The sequence below is a fragment of the Papaver somniferum genome, chromosome 4 (genome assembly GCF_003573695.1).
Source record: "Papaver somniferum cultivar HN1 chromosome 4, ASM357369v1, whole genome shotgun sequence".
Lineage (NCBI taxonomy): Eukaryota > Viridiplantae > Streptophyta > Magnoliopsida > Ranunculales > Papaveraceae > Papaver > Papaver somniferum.
Genome location: NC_039361.1, coordinates 110,664,874 through 110,691,653, shown reverse-complemented (window position 1 = coordinate 110,691,653; position 26,780 = coordinate 110,664,874). Strand labels below are relative to the sequence as shown.

General features: G+C 38.7%; 1 protein-coding gene across 7 annotated transcripts; it reads left to right on the top strand.

Annotated features, from left to right (window-relative positions):
• Positions 1-885: 885 nt before the first annotated feature.
• Positions 886-5,399, top strand: LOC113276328 (DNA primase small subunit-like). 7 transcript variants are annotated; one of them, XM_026525919.1, is made up of 12 exons: positions 886-1,510; positions 1,647-1,757; positions 2,042-2,088; positions 2,236-2,307; positions 2,390-2,501; positions 3,528-3,628; positions 3,859-3,920; positions 4,001-4,116; positions 4,229-4,312; positions 4,616-4,696; positions 4,789-4,890; positions 5,083-5,395. In XM_026525919.1, exons 5-11 carry the CDS (start codon positions 2,462-2,464, stop codon positions 4,854-4,856), a joined length of 552 nt encoding a protein of 183 aa, XP_026381704.1. In that variant the 5' UTR covers positions 886-1,510; positions 1,647-1,757; positions 2,042-2,088; positions 2,236-2,307; positions 2,390-2,461; the 3' UTR covers positions 4,857-4,890; positions 5,083-5,395. The 7 variants fall into 7 exon arrangements, 1 of the variants encoding a protein (XP_026381704.1); XR_003324295.1 differs by having other exon boundaries at positions 1,674-1,757; positions 4,616-4,890; positions 5,083-5,399; XR_003324294.1 differs by having other exon boundaries at positions 4,616-4,890; positions 5,083-5,399.
• The last annotated feature ends 21,381 nt before the right edge of the window (positions 5,400-26,780 follow it).

The window sequence follows — 26,780 nt, the reverse complement described above, 5'->3', positions numbered from 1 at the left end:
TAACTTGTTGCCATCAAGCGCTGATTCTTTCTCTAGATGTTGTAGTAACCAACCCAACTATCTTATTTTTAGATATTTCCCCGAAATATTAGATTTCCTAAGCGGTATACAACCTTTCAATAATACCCACATGATGTAAACCCAATAAATTAAAGAAATATCAACCTTTAACGTAGTTTTCTAATGGTTTAAAGTAATAACATTCTTTTATCACGTTTTTTCTTCGATCATTTGTCGCATTCCCGTTTATGGACATGCCTATAAAAATCATTCGTTGCTTTTTATAAAAGTGATCAGTAGATTTCCATGGTAATGTTAATTTATTTTACTAGCTCTTTAACATAATAAAATGATATCTTTTGATACTTAAATCATTATAAATAAACAAAAACCATTTAGCAGCCGTAGGATTAACATCTTGCTGAATAATGTTTTTATGTTTTCATATCTTTCGTATTTTATGTTAATATTTTAAAATTGCATTAACAATGCAGCTGTAAACAAAAGTATATATTAGCAAGAAATGAAAGAAAATAAAGTAAAAGAAAAAAAGAAACAAATACACTAGTAATAGGCAATTAATGATTAAAGTTATATAGCCAATTTTTATTTTGAGAAATTTAGAATTATTAAGGCGAGATCCTAAATACGCTAAAGGGAAATTAATATTTGGAGGTCTCTATTGTTCGGAGGCTTTAGGTGGCTTTTCCCATGATTCGAGCCTTTCCCAATGTTTCCTTTTATTACATGGCCGTACATTCAGAGATGGTTCCCTTGTAGGCATCTTTACTTGTCGAGCTAAAATGAAATATTAAATGTAGTTGTTCTATACATAAAATCACGACCATTTCACGATATTTAATAATTTGTAGAGTGTCAGGAAAAAGAGGAGAGTAAGACAAGACAAATCACGTTGTTCTTTTTCCTTCCATTTTTATTTTCTTTCTTTAACCTGCTTCTCGTATTTTATTGTCGATTTGACTTGTTTTATTCTTGAAATCTTCTTTTGTTATTGAGAATTGCGATATTGTAGGTACAAAAAAAAAAGGATTGCGAACAGCAAACGTTAATGTTTCTCAGATTTCAGGAGTTACCTAATCTATGAAGGATTCTCTATATACTTACTTACGACGATTAATTTAAAAGTGGTTCCAAGACACCTGAGAGTTCTTCATCAACCTTAACTCCCCATTTCCACAACCACCACTATCTTTTCGTTTTTCTCTTTCTTCTTCAACGAGCAGAGAAGAGCATCCCTGGCTTCTCCTCTTCCTTCCTCTTCTCTTTCTTCTGCTCGAACACCACCATCACCATCTCACTGATGCTACACGATCTAACTTTTTCTTCTTCCTAAATCAGTTTTTCTTGAACACTCTTGTTTAATCTCTACACTAGAAAACGTAGATCCAGTATTTCTATTTATTATCTAGGGTTTCAATTGTAGAGATTCGGTAAGAGATTACTTCGACTGAGCAAATATTATCCCAATTTCAGAGCCGTTCTTAATCAGGTGATATTCCGATGGTGGTTTAGTTTTTTGAAATTTTTTGATTGGGTCCATTTCTAGGTCAGTCAATTAAATTTTGGGTTTTTTTTTTTTTAAGACAAGGAGTCTGATTATGGTTTTCTCATGTTTGTTAATGCAGCTTTTGTAATTTCTTTTGATGAATCAGATGGATTAAGCTTCAATTCCTTTAAGGATTTTTGATAGCCATTAGAAGGTGGACCAGCTAGAGAACCAAAGAAGGAACCAAAAGGTATAACCGATCAAACACTTTGTGATTTCTCTATTTTCAGATAGAAGTTCATGTTTTTCGAATTGAATTTGCTTTTTTGAATCCGGTTTCTGATTTTATTTTAGATTTATTTCAATGATTTTGGTTCTATTAAAAAGTTAACAATAAGAAGTTATTTTTGATATACAACAATAAGAAGTTGGTTCCATTAACAATTAAGGTTTGTTCTACTTTAAAATTTTTGATTTTGATTACTTGGGTATGTTTATTTTCTAATTTATTGTTATATTTTGAGTGTTCTACAGACTAGGAAATCTAAGCATTCTGGGTTATCGAGTTTGAATCTCCTAAGGTTTGTAATTTTAAGGTTTGTTCAAGTTTTTGGTGTAACATATTTCATTTTGGAATGCAGGATGCAAAGATTGTTGCCTACCGTATTGAGCAATTAACTCGTGAAAAAAATTGTTTTTGCCTTTAACTTACAGTACATTTTCTACAGCCTGCTAAGCGTAGTGCGTATACTGGTAAAAATGCATTCACTCCGGTGGAGGAGGAGTTAGTTTTTGATAATGTAAGTTGTTGAGATTCTTTGTTTCTGACTAAACATTATTCAGACCCACTGGCTTCAATGTTTAAACTGCATTTCATCGCAGGGTGTGTCAGATTATGATGATGTTAGATATTGCTGCTCGGGTGCTAATATTTTCAAAAAGTGTTGGCCATTAATGGCAATTGCTGTTAAAGTGATTGATTCTGCACTCAGAGGTAGGAGTTCCTACATTAGCTATTCAATAATATATATATCACGGGGATGGATGTGGGGTAGCCTTATGTTGGCTATGAACCATGTATATTGTTGCATTGAAAATGTGGAAATATTTTCTTGCTGGATAGTTTTAGCCGGTGTCAACTAATATGCATTTTGTGGCATTTTGCTTTGTATATATCAACTGTACTTGCCGACCTCTTTTGTATGTACTATTTTGTTTAATTTCTATCATTGTGGCGTGTTTCTAAGTTCATGTCAATTAATCTTGTGAAGGATACTGTACACTTGCTTTGTATCTGTACTTTGAGTATAGTTCATGTGACCCTAGAAATCATTTTTGTGAATCTTGACTGATGGTATAAAGTGTTGTGTACTTAATATGGTTTCAGTCTGTTATATTCTTCTTTTGTTTTCTACCTCATATGACTTTTGAACCTATCTAATCTATCTAATCCAACTGTGTTGGAAGTATGTACTTGGATGTTCCTCATTTATGGGTGCTCTGTTTTAAAAAGATAAAATTTGATTTAAGTTAAAAATGGTTTATAGTAAATGAGTTTTGGATGGAGCTATGTAACAAATGTTTTTTTTTTCTTGCACTTGAAAACATGATTAGGACTTATTGTCTTGTAAAATGATTAGTAAGCCTGTTTAGTGTATATTGCTAATCAATTTTCATGTTTCTCTTTAATTTATTTAGTTTTGGTATGTGTACCTATTTGAATAGGCACTTGCGTATTTTCATTAATGAATATCGAGGCCAGTCTTTAATCTCAACTGCCAATTTAATTCTCGACAAGTTTCTTAGGCTTTTATGTTTGATTTCTAAAATGAATGCTTTTATTCCTTTGATTACGGGAAATCCTCATGCTGCTTTTCAACTCTGGTCAGTGGGGTTTGAATATTTATTTGATTGCTTTTTAAAATGGACCTATGGGTGTATATGTATAATTTTCCTTTTAACTTTCGATTGACATACCGGAGGACTTAGCCCTACTAATGGGCTGAAAACCAACCATTAGGAGGAAATTCTCCCGTCCGTTACAACTTTGGATTTACTCACATTCTCTGGATATGTAGTGGTGGACGTGGTGCTGAAAACCAACCCATTAGGAGGAAAAAGGTGCTGTAAATTTATTCAAGTATTGAATTGTATACAAACTTCGTCTTTATTCAAAAGGTCTATATATATACTATCTATCCATGCAGTTAAAATAATGCACATAAAGCACCTATTGCAGATTATTTTCATGTATATAAGGTGGTATACAACTATAGTAGTATCATATGTAAAGATCTCTCTTAGAATCTGATCAATCTCATGGGATCTTCTTAACATATTCTTTCTTTCAGGGAAACCAAAAGAGCCATAAGAAAGTTTTCTTAGGAGGTTCTGTTCTTCATCCTTCTTTGGTGTAAGTATAAGTTTTGTTTTTGATGTTTTCAAATTCTCAATTCCTTTTTAAGTTTTACCAAGTAGTACCATATTCTGCAGAAGATCATATCAACAAGTACTGAGACCCTTCTTTGAAGAGGAATTGCTTTATGGACAAAATCTACTTGAAACAGCAGAGCAATTTGAGAAGATTCTTAAAATGATTCCTGATGAATGTATCTATCTCTTAGCTACACCTGTTGGTTTTTACAAGCTTTCTTATTTGGATCTTCCTAAGTTGCAACAAATCTTAGATGCTTATATAATAATTTTTTAATGCTAGTGCAGTAAATTATTATGTAGAAATTGCATCTCTTAAGACGGGGAAAGAAGTTCGCAAGCTATTTGACGCCATCCCTTGTCTCATGGAAGGTACTGCAAATCCAGACATTTTAAATGGCTTTCATGATTACACATTTCCCATACTATATGTTTGTCACTATATGGGGGCTTATTGAGTCTGGTTATGATGAAGGTTATATCTAAAGATGAATTGATTGAAGTATTAAGAAATTTGTAGATGCCAGACCATTGATGGATGGGCAGATACTTCATATATTTGTCTGTTTTCATTTTTCCCTTGAAGACTTCTTCTTTGTTTGAAATATTATGTAAGATTCTTCTGGTGTAGTAATGAGTAATCTAAATTGACAATTCTTTTGTTTTAACCTTCAGTTTACACTTTCTTGCGAGGTACAACCCTTAGTGATCAAATTGTTGCTGGATTATGCTGTTGGTGGCCTTCATCTGATAAGTGTGTTGTGATCTTCTTGACATCGTGCACAACCATGTATGTGTTGCGACATAAGAGTAATGTGCTGAAAGTACAAGTGTCGGTTTGCTTTCAGGTTCCGGTAGGAGAAGAAGTTTGCGGCACTGCTTTTGCAGAACTCTAGCCATTTCTGGTGGTGTCTAAATGTTTGATGAACAACTGAAGAAGTGGACATCGGGTAATTAACCATTACAATTTCTTCTATTTTGTTACAATATAGATACTAAGTTCTATCAGTACTCAATCTTGTATATTACTTGTTGTCTTGTCTTATGAAATTCAACAGGTTCAAATGTTTTGCCTTTTGTCAATATGGTATGCGAGAGTTTGCGAAACTCTATTTCTAAATGCATTGTTTTCTTGATTGCAGACGAAGCAGTAATCAGGATTGTTGAGGACAAGAACATATTGAATTAGATATAGAAACAAGTGGATTAAGGTAATCTTATTAGTATTGCTGGAACTCTTAGATTTTTAGATGAGAAAAGAGTCATCTGCCTATACTTAGCAGTTATGAATCATCTGACAGTTGAACTCACCGTGAACCCAAGTATCATTGAACAAATCGATTAACATATATTATAATCCGAACAATGTTTGCTTCTTTCGAATGTAGAATGAATGAATTTTTGAATGTAGAATGAATGAATGTTTGAATAAATGTCTGAATGACTTTTTTTGAATGAAGAATGAATGTTTGAATGACAAAAATTCCAGGGGATAGGGTACTTGCAGGGTAAAATAGAAGGGGTGGGAATCCATTTTGACCAGGTTAATGAAGAGTGGCCTTCTTTTTTTTTTTAGTTACAATAAAATTAGTAACGGCAAAGAAGTGTTACTAAATTTTTACCAGGATAGTAGGAGTCATTCAACGTTGACCTGGTCAAAATATTAGTAACCCTAGTAAAAATTTAGTAACGGCAAATCCCAGGTTACTAAAATTTTACCAGAACACTGAAGTCGGTCAACGTAGACTTAGTCAAATTTTTTTGTAACTCTAGCAAAATTTAGAAACGGTCTAGCGTTAGTTATTAATTTTCATTTCGTAACGGCCACATGTTCGGATGAAAACAGTCAAACCCCGGATTCGTAACGGCAACATGTTAGTTACGAAAATTTGCTACACCTCCTTTTGAAACGGTATTGAATCAGTAAGCGCAACAGATCCGGATCCTAGTGCTTTCGACAGATCCTCCATTTCAGTACTTTCCCTCCCGGTAAGAAAACGTATGCGCGTGACTAATCGCACAACATCGATGGCAAGCAGATGACTCTTTCATGATTGGACTTAGCAGCAGTTTGTGTTACAACCCTATTTAGTGACTGAAATAATGAGTTACTAAACGCAAAATATGGTGTAGTGTGGCGAAGTTGGATGGTTGTGATTGTTTTAAGACACTAGTGGAACTTTCGTGACCATCGCGAAGCATCACACCAGCCATGTTTCGGGCATGCGATCGTGGCTGCATGACCACGCCGTGAGCAAACCGATCAGGTAGGGATAGAGTGGGCCCGCTAATGTGCGTGCTAACGCCTCCTCCACCTTTCATGGTGCGATCTAAGCCTTCCAATCAGGCTAGTGAAGTTGGACGATCACGATCACTTTGAGACTGTCTTAAGCAGTCTTGCTCATTCGAGCTTTTTCCAAAGCCGAGTGGCCACCCTATTTTGGAGTTGGCGTTTTGGCACGCTGAGAAGAGGAGTGTGATGTTCGACCGACTAGGGCACAAACAGGCCTGCTGGTGGTCATCACGGTGATAGCCTGCTCCTGATAGGGTTCGTCTAGGCTGGTTAAATCATGCGGTCATCCTGCGTGGTTGTGATCGTTTCTGAGACTGATATTGACAGTCCAGATTTCCCTTAGGAAATTAAATATGCTCAATCGGGCTAACATAACACATCGAGAGATATAGCCTGTACGGGTATTTCGTGCATGCCTCACCATTGACACTTGGAGATTCGTGTTACTCTGTTAAGAGCAACGCTTAGTCGTCATGCCGCACCAATAATGAGAGTTCTACGGGAACAACACAGGAAATACTAGGCAAATCATGCATTATAAATAATGCTAAAAATTCACAGGGTATTTGGGATTGTTGCTACATGCTCCATCATGGATGAATTTTGTGTATTTAATTCACAGAATATTTGGGATTGTTGCTACATGCTCCATTCTAGGTGAATTAATAAAGCGAAGGAGTATCCATCACTTATCAAATAGCTTTATCCTCTGCAGGATGTCATCGTATTAAATTTGGGCTTTTACAATTTTAGCCTTGAACAAAAATCCACCATCAGTACAAGGCCAAGGTACAAAGATGTTGCTTGCGTACCTGGTTTGCAAACACAGTGGGTAAGTTCTAAAATTGGTTAAGTATGATTCTCATACTCATGATTTAAAATATTTATGAATTAAGGAATGCAATCTTTGCAAACCGTGGCTTAATGTTTATGAATTGATTCTTGTATAAGTACTTTATACGATTACGAATCAATTCGATTTTGTTTCGATTTGTTCATATATATTCCAATGAGATAGTGAACAATCGAACAAATCTATGTGGAACATAATTTGATTCATTTGCATGATTGATTAATCATCATATTTGATCTAGAAGTGTTAGATGAATATGGTCAAGACAAAAGTATTCATATGGATAACTTCGGTTAAATTATTGAGCCAACTCATTATACACGTTTAGGTACGGTTATCCATATCTAAATGAAGGTATATATCATTTGTGTGTAACAAGCTAAACCATCTAACGGTGGAGATTGAATGCTTTATTTTTAAGCAGACTTATCTTGAATCTTAAATCAGGATTTCCTCTAACGGTGAATATTAAATGGTTTGTTATATGAGGGAGAACTCTAGCAACTGGAAAACCTAATCCAACCACTTTCTTGTGTCCTAGTTGCATACTAGAGTCGATTCTCCTTTAACCTAGGTTTTTCCAAAACTATTATAGGTTAACGAATTGAAGACTTCATTTTGGATCCGTGAAGCCAGATCCAACTATTTTCTCAGTAGTTGCGTATTCTGATCTTACTTGTTCTATATTATTGAGTGTTATATTCTCTAATTTGCTAGAGATTTATCTCCGATAGGTAAGATATAAAAAGTAATCACAAAGTTCTTCCTCTCAAACTTTGTGGTTCCGCAGTAACTTCTTCTACCACCATATAGTTAAGTGACTGTGAGGTGATTGATATTTCCAGGATGCTCTTCGGGAGTAGAAGACCGGATTATCAATTGGTTCCTATTCACCTTGATTCATCATAAGACGAAAAAAAAACTTCACAGGTACTTCTGTGGGAGACATATTTATCTATCAGAAAAGACTTATCTGCGAGAGACAGATTTGTTTATAAGTCTCCGACTTTGGGTCGTAGAAACTCTTAGTTGTGAGTGAGATCAGCCAAGGGAATCAAGTGCACAGAATCCGGCTGTTTATGGATAAAAACTGTTTCTGCTGGTTTTGGTAAACTTGGGTGTGGATGAGAAACAAATCTAAACCTAAAACAAATGCACTGCACGTGAGTACTTCAGATTAGAGAGATCAATCTTTACAATCCTTTCCTAAACCAAGAAATGACCGTTCCAGTCTTGCTTCGGTCACAAAGTGAAGGAGAAGGGTTGGTTTTAGGGAGGGAAGCGAAGAAGGTGTTGAGACCAGAATGGTTAATTCTAAAAGTATGGCTATTTTATGACTTGTATAAGAATTTGGGAACTGGCTTGCGGGATGTAAGCTATCATTTCTTTGGTGTTTTCTGGATACTGTGTTGTTGTTAACCAAAACTTGTTGTTTCGTGGGAATAGGTAAAATCTATTTTATACAAGTCATATTGAACGTACCCTGATCTCGTAGAAAGTGGGAGTGATTGTGTAATGGAGAAGTGGGGGTATGTGTAAATGCCAGAGACCACGTTCCCAACATGTAGGAAACTGGTTAGTTTACACCCACTACTTCTTACCTCCACTAATTTCCCTGCTTTCTGACACTTTCTTATAATGGGCGTGTTGCAACCGCACGCTGTAAACTTCCATACCAATACCCTGATGAGTATCCCCCAGTTTGTGACATGTTTGATCTCTCGAGTGTTTTCGTGGAAAACGTGCAACAGATTGCTATGTGTGGCAAGTCAAAGTAAGGAGACTTGCCACCGGAGAATAACACATGATGCTATTTGGCTTGTCTTGGTTGGTCGCCCAAAACTTGCCACATGCCTGTCAATTATGTGGCGAATTTGGACGGCTGAGATCGTAACTCATAAGAAAGGGTGGCCATCGATTATGGCCACATTCTGTTGGCGCCTGATGGTAGCATAGTGGCATATTGCGGCATGCCAGTGGCATAGTGGTGCCCGGCGTAGACGTGGCGGCTATTATGGCATATTGGCGCTAAACCCAAATATGGATCTGGCGACATTGGCCTATTGCCACATCAATCCTGATGGTATTTTCAATGATGTTGTAGTAAAGAGTTCGTTGAGGCTTGTGAAGGCAATGAATTATAGACTTAATAGAATTTAAAAATATAGAAAACTTAACTCAAAATTGATTTCAAGTGATTGGAAAATAACCAAGACACTAGAATCCACTATTGCACATGAATGATGTCAAATATTTCATAACTCAAATTATCCTTCTAATCCTTTATTTCTTAATCCAAAAATAATCAAACATATTCTCAAAAATTAATTGTATCCCCTAAGCATAGATTATCTAACCAAAGCATAACCTATCACAACTAATGAAAAAAATTATGTAAACTTTTAAGAACTCTGCAAAAGCAGTGATTGAGTGAATTATAATTAAATATTAGAGAAAATGAAATAGTTACCCATTGTTCATGTGTGAATAGCTTCATCCATTGCCTTGGTTACGAGAGAATTAGCCGCTCATCATGTTGGAAACACGCTCAAAAGTTGATTTCATTTATGCTCAAAGGGTTACAAATGATGAATAAGGGAGAATTATAATAAAAATCGGGTTTGCAACGCTTATAACTGTTGCAAAAACCGTTAAAAAGAGCCGTTACTGTTGCTGTTGCGTTTTTAAGTCTGCCTGTAAACTGCGACCCACATAATGAGTTGCTGTCACTGTTCAAAAACGACTGCTGGTGCAGGTCCGTTCTTCGTGTTCTTCAGTTTTGCAGCAGCAGAAATGGCAGCTCTGCAAATTTGATTTTTCGCTCTGTGGTGCTCTTTTTCTCTCCCAATCTCTCCGTCCCCCTTCTCTATGATCCCCTCACCCTATATATACTCAACAACAACAAAATATCACGCCATAACTCTCACAAATTTTCATTAAACTCGGCAGTGAAGAAAAATATTTTTGGAATATTTTATTCCCTGTTTTAGCTTCTTACGTGTTTCTACAGCTGCAAAATCTCCTCATTTATCTTCTTCACGGTCCAGAGTGTTGCTAGAGTCATCATACACGAGCAGAACACGCATAAATCTTCCAAAACCCGTGAACTATTCTTCTCATGCACGGGTTGCCCTGATTCCTTGTCACGGATTTTCCAGCCAAATTTGATCGAAACAAACACCCATACCAGCTCTTTTATGAAATATCACAACTACCCATGAAGTTTCAGCCCTTGAGTCCACCTAGAACATCTTCAAATTTCGATCGAAACATTCTCAGAGAGCTGCCACATTTTTCCCGCCAATTTTTAAGTTTCAAATGAAGAAGATGGTGTCCCCCTAACCAGCTGTGGGGTGCGAATAGAAGCTGCCTTTTTGGGGGTTCCCCTTAGTAATTGAGGTGCCCCTTAACCAAATCTGGGCTCCGTATAACAAATGTCCTCCGGGGGTGTTCCGAGTGATTTTTCGAGCCGATTTTCCCAACAATATTTATTTTCCAAAAATACCTAAAAATACACAAAACACCATAATAAGGACGAAAACGAGTACCAACAATACGAAACATTGAGGACAAATTAGACACATAAATGCGTCTATCAAATACCCCCAAACTTATTATTTGCTAGTCCTCGAGCAAAACTAATAAAAAATAAATAAAACCGAGTTAATCTCGGGAGGGTTTACCAGAGGTGTGCCCACAAAACCATTACTCCAGACCCTAGCTATCTATGCAGAACCTTGGAAGGCACTAAATAATCTCCTTGGTTGGCATACTTATTGACTACAGGAAGAAGTACCCTGATGCGAAATTCCAATTGCTGTACACGAGTTTGCACTCAAGCATACTAAAATTCGTATAAAGTGACAGAGCTCTACTCAGATAGTTTCTGGACATCATAAACCGGAGTCAACCAATCACATGGATAGATTAAGAAGATGGATGTAGAGAAAAATGTGGATGATGTTGACTAAGGTGAACCTATCCTAATGGATTGAGATACTGGTCTGGACTAATATCAACACACTGGAAAATACAAGGGAACCAGTGGTCGATAATCCTAACTCTAGGTCAACTCAGCTGGCATATACAAGGGTACCAGTGGTCGACTTTATTGTATTTATTCCGGTTGGTCTGGTGGTCTGGTCTCAATTTTTTTTTTCATCTCAGTCACTCTATTTCACCCTAGTAATGGTAAAAAGAAAAAAAAGAAGTGATCAGGATTCTTTCGATGTTTCCATCACGAGGATATGGCGAAACTACCATGTTTTCTTTTCTAACACATGAGCTCTGTGCTTTTATGAATAGACTCTTCTAGATGTTTCCATCTAATCAGATTGGTTCCTCAACTCCTACAATCAAAATGTTCCCATCCACTTAGATCGGTTAGTGCCAACTTTAATAAACATAAATTTCTAGGCTCTGGAGTTTATTTATTGCAACTAAAATCTAACAAAAAGTTTCTTCCCCACCCCCAAACTTAAAAATAACATTGTCCTCAATGTTTCTAATGAAAGAGCAATACCAAAAAGTAAAGTAACATGAGGAATCAGTAAAGAGAGAAGTCGGAAAGATAGTACTTGGGTGAAGAGAGAAATCAAAAACTATTATACAACATACAATCGCCTCGATGGTCAATCAAGGGTAAACAGGGTCCTCCAGAGGGACCTCCTCAACATCACCTGTTGGAAAGGGCTCTAGAAAGGGCTTCAATCTCTGACCGTTAACCTTCGAAGGACTACTACCATCCGGTGTCTCGATCTCAACAGCTCCATAAGGAAAGACAGTGCGAACAATAAAAGGACCCGTCCACCGAGAACGTAACTTCCCAGGGAAAAGATGCAAGCGGGTATCATACAGAAGAACTTTTTGACCTGGAGAAAATGACTTCCTTAAAATATTTCTATCATGCACAAGTTTCATTTTGTTCTTATACTCCTTCACACTATCGTAAGCATCAATACGAATCTCGTCCAACTCACAAGTTTCATTGTCCAACTCTTGACAAGTTTCCTATGGGCTCCTTCCTTGTCAAGAGAAAAGTTTAGCTGCTTAACATCCCAATAAGCTTTATGTTCTAACTCGACAAGTAAATGACATGCCTTGCCATACACAAGCCGATAAGGCGACATTCCAATGAGTGTCTTAAACGCAGTACGGTAAGCCCATAAGGCATCAGTAAGCCTAGACGACCAGTCTTTCCGATTAGGATTAACTGTTTTCTCTAATATACGTTTTATCTCCCTATTAGAAACCTCAACCTGACCACTAGTCTGTGGATGATACGGCGTAGCTACCTTATGTGTAATACCATATTTCTTCATCAAAAGCCTAAAAGGTCCATTACAAAAGTGCGACCCACCATCACTAATTATAGCTCGCGGTGTACCAAAACGTGTAAGAATATTATTTTTCAAGAAATCAATCACAACCCTATGGTCATTGGTTTTACACGCAACCGCCTCAATACACTTAGAGACATAGTCTACAACAACAAGGATGTATAGGTTACCAAAAGAATTAGGAAACAGACCCATAAAGTCAATACCCCACACATCAAAGACCTAGACAACTAAAATAGGGTTCAAGGGCATCATGTTCCTACGGGAAATGGTTCCTAATTTCTGGCAACGTTCACAAGTAACATAGTAACTGTGGGAGTCTTTAAACAATAAAGGCCAATAGAATCCACACTGCAATATCTTAGCAGCAGTCTTCTTAGCACTAAAGTGACCCCCACACGCATGATCATGACAAAAGGAAATAATACTGGACTGGTCACTCTCAGGTATACATCTGCTAATAATCTGGTCTGGACAATACTCAAACAAATAAGGATCATCCCAAAAGAAGTGCTTAACCTCAGCTAAAAATCTAGAACGCTCTTGTTTACCCCAATGTTGGGGCATTCGACCAGTAACAAGATAGTTCACTATATTCGCATACCAAGGTAATTGGGTAATAAAGAACAATTGTTCATCAGGAAAGATGTCCCTTATAGGAAGGGAATCATTAAGGGTATCCACAACAAGTCTAGACAAGTAGTCTACCACTAAATTTTCTGCACCCTTTTTGTCTCTAATGTCCGGAGAAAACTCTTGTAACAACAGGATCCACCTAATCAATCTAGGTTTCATATCCTTCTTAGACAAAAGATATTTCAAAGCAGCATGATCAGTGTATATTACGATCTTAGAACCAAAGATATAGGGTCTAAACTTGTCTAAGGCAAACACAATGGCTAACAGTTCCTTCTACGTAGTGGTATAGTTCAACTGAGCATCATTCAAAGATTTGCTAGCATAGTAAATTACATGAAGTAACTTGTTTTCTCGCCGACCTAGCACAACACCAATAGCATAATCTGAAGCATCGCACATGATTTCAAAGGGTAGGTTCCAGTTGGGTTCCTGGACTATGGGGGCGGTAGTGAGTAAAGTTTTAAGCTTCTCGAAAGCCTCTAAACAAGCATCATCAAAGAAAAACTTACCATCTTTTGCAAGCAAATTGCAAAGAGGTCTAGAAATTAAGCTAAAATCCTTAATGAATCGACGATAAAAACCAGCATGCCCTAAGAATGGCCTAATACCTTTTACGATTTTGGGACCGGTAAAGTTTTAATAAGGTCAACTTTGGCTCTATCTACCTCTATACCCTTTGAAGATACGATATGCCCTAGAACAATTCCTGAACGAACCATGAAGTGACATTTCTCCCAATTAAGAACTAAATTCTTTTCCTTACACCTAGTCAAAACTAATGACAAATGATGCAAGCACTCATCGAAAGACGAACCAAACACTGAAAAATCATCCATAAAGACCTCTAAGAACCATTCTACCATGTCAGAAAATCTGCTCATCATACAACGCTGAAAGGTCGCAGGGGCATTACATAGGCCAAAAGGCATGCGTCTATACGCAAAGGTACCAAAGGGACAAGTAAAATTGGTTTTCTCTTGGTCTTCTGTGGCAATAGGAACCTGATTCTAACCGCAGTATTCATCTAAAAAGCAATAATGGCTACGTCCAGCTAATCTCTCTAGCATTTGGTCGATGAAGGGAAAGGGAAAGTGGTCCTTCCTAGTGACCTTGTTCAATTTTCTATAGTCAATACAGACACGGCAACTCGTGGTCATTCGGGTTGGGATTAACTCATTGTTATCATTCTGGACTACAGTAATACCGGATTTCTTGGGAACAACCTGAACGGGGCTGACCCACTTACTGTCTGAAATGGGGTAGATAATGCCTGCATCTAACAGCTTCAGAACCTCAGTTCGAACAACTTCTTTCATATTAGGGTTCAGTCGACGTTGCATCTCCCTAGAAGGTTTGGTGTCACTCTCTAAATAGATATGATGCATACCATCAATAGGACTTATACCCTTAATGTCTGCTATGGTCCACCCTAAAGCTTCCTTGTTATTCTGAAGGACAGTCACTAGCCTACTTTCCTGATCACTGTCCAAGTCGGATGCTATAATCACAGGTAAAGTTTCAGAGGGGCCTAAAAACACATACTTCAGGGTATCTGGTAATAGTTTAAGGTCCAACTTGGGAGGCTTTTCCAACGAAGGAACTAGGGTAGACTCGGGAACGGGTAAAGGTTCGAATTTAGGTTTCCATCCATTACTGGTGTCTAACAAAGAGGTTGAATCTAACAAAGAATGCACCTCATTAATCACATCATCATCATCAAAATCAATACCAAAGTGAGCTAGGCATTTCTATAATGGATCTTCTATCAAAGTGTTTGGTAATGACTCCTCTACTAAGGTGCTTATCATGTTTACCTCTTCTACGCTCGAGTCGTCCAGTTCCTGGGGTAGCGTACTAATGTGAAAGATGTTCAGCTCAATAGTCATATTACCAAAAGACAAATTCATAATACCAGTTCGACAGTTAATGATCGCATTGGATGTTGCTAAAAATGGGCGACCTAAAATCACCGGTATCTGGTTCTCTGGGTAAGGGACAGGTTGGGTATTTAGGATAACAAAATCCACTGGATAAATAAACTTGTCGACTTCAATAAGAACATCCTCGATCATACCACGAGGAATTTTAACGGACCTATCAGCTAACTGGAGTGTCATCTGGGTAGGTTTCATCTCACCAAGTCCTAGCTTAAGGTACACATGGTATGAAAGTAAATTCACACTGGCTCCTAAGTCAAGTAAAGCTTTCTCAACACAGTGTTTACCTATTGTGCAATAAATGGTAGGGGACCCTGGGTCTTTATACTTAGGAGTAGTGGTATTCTGAATAATGGAACTCACGTGACTAGCTAGGAAGGCTTTCTTTTGGACACTAAGCTTACGCTTTCGTGTACACAAGTCCTTAAGGAACTTGGCATAAGCCGGAATCTGCTTAATCGCATCCAACAATGGTAGGTTGATAGTAACCTGCTTAAAAACCTCTAATATATCATTAAAGTTGGACGCCTCTTAGTCGGAACTAGCAGCTGGGGAAACGTGGCTCTGGGAACAAATCCGGACTCAGCAGGACCCTCATTGGTCTCTTTGGAGACTCTATCAGTCTTCTCATTCTTTGGCTCAGAAGGGTGAACTACAACATGTTCACTATTAGGCATGGAAACCTTGCTGTCTATCTCTCTACTGCTCCTAAGGGTTTTAATAGCATTTACATGATCGGATGGTCTTTCACCTATTTCATTAATTTCTCTAGGGTTTGGTTGAGTTTGACTAGGAAACTTACCTATTTCTCTTAAAGACTCATTTATATGACTAACCTGGGTTTTCAACTCGGAAATAGCCTGAGAGTTAGCATGACCTATTCTCTTATTTTCTTCTAAACCTTGAGCAACAGATTGCTGAAACTGCATAGTGTTACGAGTTAACAAAGCAAGAGACTGTTCTAAACTCATAATCTTCTTATCCGAAGGGTTCTAAAACTGTGCCGGGGCTGAAGGATTCTTAGGATAGCCAAAACCTTGGGGAGCTTGAGAGTTACTAGACTGACCTTGATTCTGGCCCTTAGACCAAGAAAGGTTGGGATGGTTTCTCCAGCCAGGGTTATAGGTTTCTGAATAAGGGTCAAACTTCTGATGGTTATCGAATCTAGTGTTGTTATAAAGAGCATTAACTTGCTCTTCAACAATATGGTCTTCCCAAAAAGGCTCTATTCTACCACTAGTACCACTAGAATGACCTAATTCCAATGCTTCTAACCTTTTGGCTATGGCTGCTATTTAGCATCTGACTCATAGGATCCTTCCACCCTATTGACATTTCCTCTACTTAGAAGAATTATTTTCTGGGGTTCCCTATTATTTTCCCATCGTTGGGTCTTATTGGCGATTTCATTCAAAAATGTTATCGCCTCATCAACAGTTTTATTCTCAAACCCACCTGTGCATAAGGACTCAACCACGGTTGTTGTTGAATAATCTAAACCCTCGTAGAGGATCTGAACTAACCTAACCTTCTCTAAACCATGATGAGGACATTGAGATATTAAGTCATTGAACCTTTCTAAATACCTATGTAAAGATTCTCCCTCTTGTTGAGAAAAAGTACAAATTTGTGTCCTAATAGACGATGTTTGTTCCTTGGGAAAAACTTATGTATAAAGGCAGATGTAAGTTGTTCATAGGTTTCAATTGACTCAGAATCCGAACTATACAACCAAGATTTGGCTTTATCTTTTAAGGAAAAAGGGAATAAGATAAGTTTCAGTGCATCATCACTAAGGTTTTTAATTTTCAGAGTACTACATACTTCCTCAAATTCCCTAACATGAAAATAGGGGTTCTCATTCTCTTTTCCTAAAAGGTTGGGAGCATCTGTAAAGTCCCAGGTTTGAGTTCATAATTTGCCTCGGTTTCAGCTAACTTGATACAAGACGGACGAGAGGTCCTAGTTGGGTTCAATAAAGCTTTTAAAGTTGCCATTTCTGGCACTACCAAAGGACTAGGAGTACTTTCTTCACAAAGAAGCAGATTCTCAAAACTGAAGTTTCCAAAAACGGGGCTCTCTAAAGAAGAGTCTTCGATCTCCTCGCCTTCACAAGAAGAACTACTAGGTTTATCACTAATCAGACGACCTAGAGTGTTTCTTTTCCAAGCCCGTTCTCTAATGACCTCGGGCATACACTAGAAAAACAAAACTAAAACGCAAAGCCCTAAAAGAGAAGGGAAGTTCTATGCAAACACAAACAAGGCTGACTCCACCACAACAAACCTACTGAATTCTAGCAAACAAAAAGCATGATGACTCCACTTAGATTGTTTCTAGACCAGCTTCTAATCCTTCGAAAAGGAATTCGTTACAAATTAAGCAAACCCCTCTGGAATTAATCCGAGTCAAAGTAAGTTGAATTGAGGCAAGGGAAACTCAGTGGAGCTTTGATACCCAAGGCCTCACCGCTATCACAAGGCGGCGCAATCACGCATTCAACTCACAGAAACCATCATGAACTTCGAAGTATGCTAAAAGAGTAACCAATATTTTTCGAACGACTTTCCTACTAATCTCGTTACCCTATAGGTCTCGTTCTATTCCAAATTTTAAAGCTTAGGTTGGTTTCGTTTTCCTAAGGCGGGCAAGAAGAAAACGAGGATGAAATCCGAACCCTTACCTTGTATGGCCAGTCCTTGCCCTTTACTAGGAATTTAAAACAGCCATTTTTAGTTCCTCAGCATATATGCAAACCAAGGAATACAGTAACTCGCTGACAGGGGATTCGCAAGTATTTCGACAAACTTACCTCCCGTTCCAGACGGGGGATGAACCGTTGTCGTCGACTCGGGCCACAACTCCTATGTTGTGTATGAACCCGAGGGGCCGAGGTGATATCGTAATCACCTTCCTTCTCTGCAAACAGTTTAATATTTAATCTACCCTTCTGTAGGGTTTAAAAAAAATTAATGTCCAAATGTCCAAAGTCCAAAAGAAAGGTCCAAAAAATAAAGTGCAAAAAGAAAAACAAAAATAAAAAATAAAAGGAATTCCTAATACAATCTAATTAAATAACACTCTTTTTTTTTCTCTCTTTTTCTATAAAATAAAAAAGAGTTCTTCTTATTTATCTTCTTTCGCTTTGCCTTTTACTTCAAGTCTTTAAATATTCGCCAAAAGCTTTGGCAAAAATTTCTTTCGCTCCAAATTTCCAAAATCTGAAAGGAAAAGACAAAAACCCAAAAACGTAAAGAAGAACAAAAAAAAATAAAAAAAATAAATGTAAAAACTCTATCCTAAAGACAAGCCCGCGTCGGTGCCGCCAAAAATTGATGGTATTTTCACTGATGTTGTAGTAAAGAGTTCGTCGAGACTTGTGAAGGCAATGGATTCTAGACTTAATAGAACTTAAAAATATAGAAAACTTAATTCAAAATTGATTTCAAGTGATTGGAAAATAACCAAGACACTAGAATCCACTATTACACATGAATGATGTCAAATATTTCATAACTCTAATTATCCTTTTAATCCTTTATTTCTTAATCCACAAATAATCAAACATGTTCTCAAAAATTAATTGTATCCCCTAAGCATAGATTATCCAACCAAAGCATAACCTATCTAATTGAATCACAACTAATGAAAAAAATTATGTAAACTTTTAAGAACTCTGCAAAAGCAGTGATTGAGTGAATTATAATTAATTATTAGAGAAAATGAAATAGTTACCCATTGTTCTTGTGTGAATAGCTTCATCCATCGCCTTGGTTACGAGAGAATTATCCGCTCATCATGTTGGAAACACGCTCAAAAGTTGATTTCATTTATGCTCAAAGGGCTACAAATGATGAATAAGGAGAATTATAATAAAAATCGGGTTTGCAACGCTTATAACTGTTGCAAAAACCGTTACAAAGAGCCGTTACAGTTGCTGTTGCGTTTTAAGTCTGCCTGTAAACTGCGACCCACAGAATGAGTTGCCGTCACTGTTCAAAAACGACTGCTGGTGCAGGTCAGTTCTTCGTGTTCTTCAGTTTTGCAGCAGCAGAAATGACAGCTCTGCAAATTTGATTTTTCGCTCTGTGGTGCTCTTTTTCTCTCCCAATCTCTCCGTCCCCCTTCTCTATGATCCCCTCACCCTATATATACTCAACATCAACAAAATATCACGCCATAACTCTCACAAATTTTCATTAAACTCGGCAGTGAAGAAAAATATTCTGGGAATATTTTCTTCCCTGTTTTAGCTTCTCACGTGTTTCTACAGCTGCAAAATCTCCTCAATTATCTTCTTCAAGGTCCAGAGTGTTGCTAGAGTCATCATACACGAGCAGAACACGCATAAATCTTCCAAAACCCGTGAACTATTCTTCTCATGCACGGGCTGCCCTGATTCCTTGTCACGGATTTTCCAGCCAAATTTGATCGAAACAAACACCCATACTAGCTCTTTTATGACATATCACAACTACCCATGAAGTTTCAGCCCTTCAGTCCACCTAGAACATCTTCAAATTTCGATCGAAACATTCTCAGAGAGCTGCCACATTTTTCCCGCCAATTTTTAAGTTTCAAATGAAGAAGATGGTGTCCCCCTAACCAGCTGTGGGGTGCGAATAGCAGCTGCCTTTTTGGGGGTGCTCCTTAGTAATTGAGGTGCCCTTAACCAAATATGGGCTCCGTATAGCAAGTGTCCTTCGGGGGTGTTCCGAGTGATTTTTCGAGCCGATTTTTCCAACAATATTTATTTTCCAAAAATACCTAAAAATACACAAAACACCATAATAAGGACGAAAACGAGTACCAACAATACGAAACATTGAGGACAAATTAGACACATAAATGCATCTATCAAATCCCAATGCTTTGGGTAGCATGATTAGGCTTGGTTGGCGCAGCAACTTCGCCTAAATTAGGGTTTGGCATGCTGAAACCCTAATTAGTGCGTGTGGGATGCAACATGGTGACTTTTTTTTTGTGCAAACGATGCCATAGTCATGCCAAAGGAACTATAATAAGGCCATAATGTGGAAACGGCCACATGAGAAAGAGTTGCTACGAGTGGTTATGATATGGCGCCATTCCTAGGGTTTCCTAGGTCTCGCATCGATCGTGGAATGTTGTGGGGCCCAAAGTGGCGTGATTTGAGCCACAACTGGAAATTAGGGTTTTGGTTAATGCGCCTGAAGCAGAGTCGTGCTTCTGACTAGAAAACCCTAAGTTAAGCTCATCATGGCGTTGGACACAAACAAGAGGTAAGTTAGCACGTGGGGCGCTATTTACGGCACGTTGGCATGTTTTGGCATGCTGCCCCAAAGTGGCATGTTTGGCATGGAGGAGTAACATGTTGGCATGCCTCTCAACTTATTGGCGCAACATGGCACGTTTGGTATGTTGGCATGGTTTTTGGAAAGCCAATTTGGCATTGTGACTGTCTTGCGTAACTTTGCCTCTTTTGATACTGTGGCAGGTTTAGAGCGACTTGATTGGTCGATTAAAAGAGGGTCCGGCAAAGCATGGGTGTGGCCAAACTTCTAGTGTGTGTGTGGGGATTTAAGGCGACCTGTTTGGTCGATGGAAAGAGGGCCGAAAAGCACTATGGGCGCGACCTCATTCCAAATGCGTGTGGCGCATTTAAAGTGACCTGATTGGTCGATGGAAAGAGGGCCGGAAAGCACTACGGGCGCGACCTCATTCAAAATGCGTGTGGCGCATTTAGAGTAACCTGATTGGTCAATAGGAAAGAGGAGGGCCGGTCGATCAGTATGGGGGTGTGGCCATCTGCAAGTGGCGCATGCTGGCCTATGGCACGGCCACACCTCCCTTTGCTGGTGCTCCTTTTTTCCGCGGCTTCTGTTTTATCCCTTGTTGTCTGATTTTGAGTTGGACTTTGCACCAATTTCCTAGTTTGCCTAAGCTTAGTTTTGACCAGCATGGTCTAATATACTGCGCAGGCGCAAAATCCTAATTTTTACAAATTAATCAGGTTGATATCTGGATCTTGTGAATTATCACAAAATTGATTGAATTCCATGTGCTGACACAGAGTTCTTTAAGTTTATTGCCAGAGAGCAATATGCTTTCCGAGTACTTTTATGCAAGGACCTTAACCTTGATACTTGGAAATTCGTGCTACTCTGCTGCGAGTGAACACAAATTGTCATGCCATATAAATATTAAAGGTTAAGCTAGGGAACATAACATAGGAAAAATACTCGGCAGGCTCCGACATTAGTGAGTAACCCAGGTAGGAGCTTATATACTCATTAGGCTTTATACTAGTGAACAATTCATCTAGGAGCTTGAGTTTCGATATAATGTGAAGAGAGACATAAGCACTCATCAGTGTTTGATAGATTTTGTCTACTACAACTGATGCTGGGTAAAGTAGATAGACTTTTACAGTTTTCGCCCTACACTAAAAACCACCATCAAAATTAAGTCCCCTGCTTAGCACGTAACAATGGCATTGTTGCGGGGTAAGCATGAGATGGTGACAGTCAAGGATAACAAATCGAAAGGGAAGGACATGAAGAGGTTACCAGGAAAAAATCTGACTGATCTTTGGCAATAGGCATGAACAGTCTGTGATCTTTGTGTCAACGAGCCTCTGGATTGGCCACGGAGTACTGGTGTTATAGAGTGTTGGCGCTTGGCGTACCTATGGCTTTGCTATGGAAATGGCGCTTGGAGTACTTCTAGTTTGGCCACAGGATGCTGGCGATGTAGAGCGTTACAAGTCTGAGTGGCTGGTGATCTTGGCACGCTGCTAGTTAGGTCGTAGAACGGCGATCTTCGTGCGCTGCTTGTTCGGCTACGAAGCATGAGTGTGGTGCGCCCAGTCATCTATTCCCGTTCATGGAGCAAGAAGGAATATTTCTTCTGTTCAAACTCTAGAAACTCCGTTTGTATGAAAAGGCGTATCGACCCTCTTCTGTTTTTGCTGCTCATCCGGCTCCGTACTTTCGTCTGCAGCGTCTGGCTCCTCTTTATCATTTGTTAGCGGTGGTGGAGCGATCATTAACGACAACAAAGCAATCTCCAATAGTTATAATCAGCAGCAAGGCGAGCCAGGAGAACTCAAGGTAGGTGTTTTGCGCATGTAGCCACCCAACAGTACCATCGGTTTTCTCTAAAATGTGTAATAAGGTTCTGACTCTAGAAGAATGAGTATCTAACCTCTCCACTGGATTTCAAAATTTACCAAACTCCATAGCACTCTTGGGATGTAAGGATGAAATATATGCTCGACAATGATCATGTCATGGATAATCTTGGAGATTGTGGTTGCATTGTTGGTCCATCATTGACTTTAGGTTATTTGGTGCCTGGACTTTCTGATTGCGATGATGATCCTTTGTGGATGCTCATATATTCAAAATCTTCCGGAGCCATTGGGTGAAATAGATGATTTGAGAGGCGTTCCGTTGCCGATGTGCTGCTATCAAGTCTTCAAGAACTTCGTTCCAAGCGACATCCTTTGAACCATATTATGAATCTTGGACTATTATATGGAATGGGATGCGATGATCAGTCCCCAGTTATACTTATGTTAGATCTGATGGCGTGGCATGATATGGGAATGTATCTCTGTGGTGTGCTTTTGGAGTCTTTGATGCACGTGTACGACTTCATGTTGAGAAATTCTTGTGACTCGTAAAGCTTCGACAGTGATGATGTTGAAATCAGAAACAACCTGGCTGAGGGAAGTGAAGGAATCCCATGATGGTAGTCCCCGTGTGTAATTATCCTGATCCTATTTTCTCGCGGAAGATGTGCTTCTCCTGCGTTCACTTGGTAAGGTGGTGACTGCATTTAAACTTCTAAACCTGAAGGAGGCTTCAATCCCCAAGTGTAGCCTACTTTAATTGCATCGCCTTGAATCCACGCCTATGGGAATTGATACAAGATTATTGTACTCTCCTGGATGTGATGCTGGGATGCTTGGAACATCACATGGATGAAACATTCTCATGAATGCTTGATTGTTGTCGGGGATGGGCCGCGATGAGCAGTCCCCAGTCGCACCTCTCTTCGGTTACTGAAGTTGTTTTTTCTGAGTAGGCTAGGGATCTGTCATGGGCCTCGTAAAGTGTTGCATGCGCCTTCTAGACGGAGAGGTGATGATATCCTTACGTTACACCTTTGAAGAGTAGATGACATTGTCATGGCTATGACTTTTGGCTTGACCTTGTCTCCTGAGCTTTGACAGTGAAGGGATTCCGTGTAGAGCCTTAGTCCCATAGTTTGGTTTGCATGTTTCTATCTTGTATATTCGGTGATTTGACCATGATAAAAATATCATCTTCAATCCATACTAGTGACTCCATTACTTCTTCCATGTGAAACTAAAATATGGAGAAGTATGGATTACCTTTGTAGTGGTTGTTGCTATGGTAACTCTCTGGCTGGTATCAACAAATGAACAACAACAGTTCTTGGCAGCAGAAGAGACTACGTTGTCGTGGGAACCAAAATAGGTTGGATGGAATTGCATGGGCGTACATGGATGCAAAGGGATTGGCTGGATGCGTAGGCAGTAAACTATCCACGATCACGAGCTTTGGCGAGATGGATCAAAAAGTGTCCACAACTACGAACCTTAGATGGATGTGATCACGATCCTTGACAGGGAGGAGTGGCGACTTCCGGAGAGAACGAAGCGGAGTGACTTCTGGAGAGAACGTTGAAGCGGAGCGACTTCTGGAGAGAACATTGAAGCGTATCCTAGAGAGAAACGTCGAAGCGACTCTTGAAGAGAACTCCAATGAGGGCTCCATTAAACCTTGACTTTGAAAAACGAGTTGATACGATATGGCATATGGGAAGACGTCTCACAAATAGTGCCGGTCGGCAAGTCGTGTTTTTCTCCTCATGAGAAAGAATACACTTCTTCGGTTTGATTTTCCTTTACAACTCTCAGATCCTTGACGGTTACAATGTTGAAATCGGAGGTGTTAGAGCATTGCTCGGTCGAACTTGCATGCGTTGCTAAGAATGTTTGTCAATGTTAGTGATCATCTGGTCTACTATAGCTAAGTTTCAGACTAGGATAGAAAGTGTGGTTGAGCTCAAGAACTCCGTGGCAATCATCATACAAAACGTGTTAGAGCAGCTCGGTCAAACTCGCATGCATTGCTATCTCAAGCATGTTTGTCAATGTTAGTGATCAAAACTATAAGTCTTGATTTTTAGTCTACTATAGCTAAGTCTCAGACTAGGATAGTAAGTGTAGCTCAGCTCAAGGACTCCATGGAGATTCATCATACAAGACAAAGATCTACTCAAGGAACCGGTGGAACTTCTCGACAAAAAGGTATGTGGAGACTTGAACATATCTATCACTCAAAAGTATATCTATTCTATCTCCTACTCCTTGAGACAAAAATTCGTATGCTATATATATAGACTAGATTATACATATTTGGTATTTCGAGCAGAGTATACCTCGCCTATCTATATCTCGAAATATGTGTTGGTAAGCTTTTCGTTTCGACCAAGTTTATCTTTACCTAGTGACGAAATTCATGACATGTTTCAATCACTTTGAAAATTTCTTTGACGAGAAATGGTGTAACAACTATATAACGTCCTCTAAGAATGTGTCAATGATTGGAATGAGAGTTTAGATTACATAACCAATGTATTCCTTGAACCGAAGTTCTCGAACTTTGTTGATCAAGAGAACCGGAAGTATGGCAAGTGCCAAGTCCGCGAACTCAGTCCGCGAACTGCCGAAGTTCTCAAACCCGAGAATTTCTGATGGAGTTGACAAACTACTTGCGTGAGCTAAGTTCGCGAACCCAGTCCGCGAACCGGCGAAGTTCTCATCCCGAGAATTTCTGCTGGAGTTTGTAAACTCTACCCAGTGTCTTAAGTCCGCGATCCTAGTCCGCGAACTTGAGAAGGTTATATATCTAAAGATGATTTCTGAACTTAATCTTAAAAGACTAAGGAATGCTTTTGCAAACCGCCGCTATAAAAGTTTATGAACCGATTCGAGTGAATCAAATCATCTTTGCTTCAATTGTGTCTTGTGTAGTTACATAATATTTCCTTGCAAATGAACAACTCTCTAACTAGTTCATTTGAGTCATTTGAACTAGTTATGGTGAAGAAGAACATGATTAATATGAAATGCTCATATGGCTAACCTTTTGGTTGACTATTGTTGAACCAACAATGGACACGTTTGGGTACGGTTAACAAATCTAGAAGCGTGCAGTTCATTTGTGTATAACAAGATAAGTTTTCGATCTAACAATTGAGAAATATTAGTTTGAATCTAAACCAGGTTTTCATCTAACGGTGGATATTGATTGCTTTGTAACTAAGGCAAAACCCTGATTTGAAAGACTATATAAGGGGAAATCTAGCAACTCTGCAAAACTAATCCCCTCACCTTACGTGTGATACTAGTTTGCGTGTTAGAGTCGGTTCTCCTCTAACCTTTGGTTTTCTTCTTCTAAAACCAGGTTAAACGACTTAAATACTTCATTGGGATTGTGAAGCCAGACCAATACTACTTTTATCGTAGTTGTGTGATATGATCTTGCATCTTCTATCGTACGAGTACAATCATATTGATTGAATTGAGATTGTTTGATTTCTCCGATAGGAAAGATATAAAAAGTAATCACAAACACCTTCGTCTCATTGTTTGTGATTCCACGACATATTGTTTCGCTACCATACGATTAAGATTGTTGTGAGGTGATTGATTAATCTAGGTTGTTCTTCGGGAATATAAGACCGGACTATCAATTGGTTCCTGTTCACCTTGATTATTATCAAAAGGCGGAACAAAACCTTTTAGGGTTTATCTGTAGGAGACAGATTCATCCTTCGATAGACTTGTTTGTGTGAGACAGATTTTTTTATCATCAAGTCTTCGACTTTGGGTCGTACCAACTTTTAGTTGTGGGTGAGATCAGCTAAGGGAATCAAGTGCGCAGTATCCTGCTGGGATCATAGGCGTAGGGAGTACAACTGTACCTTGGATCAGAGTGAGACTGATTGGGGTTCAACTATAGTCCAGTCCGAAGTTATCTTGGAGTAGGCTAGTGTCTGTAGCGACTTAATACAGTGTGTATTCAATCTGTACTAGGTCCCAGGGTTTTTCTGTATTTGCGTTTTCCTCGTTAACAAAATTTCTGATGTCTCTGTTATTTCAGTTTCCGCATTATATTGTTTTATATTTATAATTGAAATAATACAGGTTGTGCGTTGAGATCATCAATTAGTATAATCCAACCTTTGGTTGTCGATTGTCATTGATTGATCCTTGTGAAAAAGCGGGGGTCTAACAGCACCACCCAATATTTAGATTAGCAATCTGTATGGACTAACTCCGAAATACTTTGTTAGAGAATCAACTAGAAAGTCAGACTCAATCTAGATAGAAAGTATCTCAAGGAGTTATTATCTCAATCTTTCGATTTGATCTTTACTCAAGCAAATAGGAATCTGCAAGTCTTTATCAAAAGAGAGATAACTTGGACGGTACCAAAGACCAATGTCCAAGGATCAATCAACTACAATCAACAACCACAGGTTGGATTAGAGAAGTTGATGATCTTAACGCACAACCTGTATTATTTCAATTATATAAAATATAATGCGGAAAAGAAATAACACAGACACCAGAAGTTTTGTTAACGAGGAAACCGCAAATGCAAAAAAACCGCGGGACCTAGTCCAGATTTAATACACACTGTATTAAGCCGCTACACACACTAGCCTACTACACTCTAACTTCGGACTGGACTGTAGT

Excerpts from the sequence above, each read along its gene's own strand:
- LOC113276328 (XM_026525919.1), top strand. The coding sequence starts at position 2,462 with ATGGCAATTGCTGTTAAAGTGATTGATTCTGCACTCAGAG. Across the intron at positions 3,629-3,858 it reads AACCCATTAGGAGGAAAAAG|GGAAACCAAAAGAGCCATAA; the intron begins GTGCTGTAAATT and ends TCTTTCTTTCAG. Across the intron at positions 4,117-4,228 it reads TAAAATGATTCCTGATGAAT|TAAATTATTATGTAGAAATT; the intron begins GTATCTATCTCT and ends ATGCTAGTGCAG.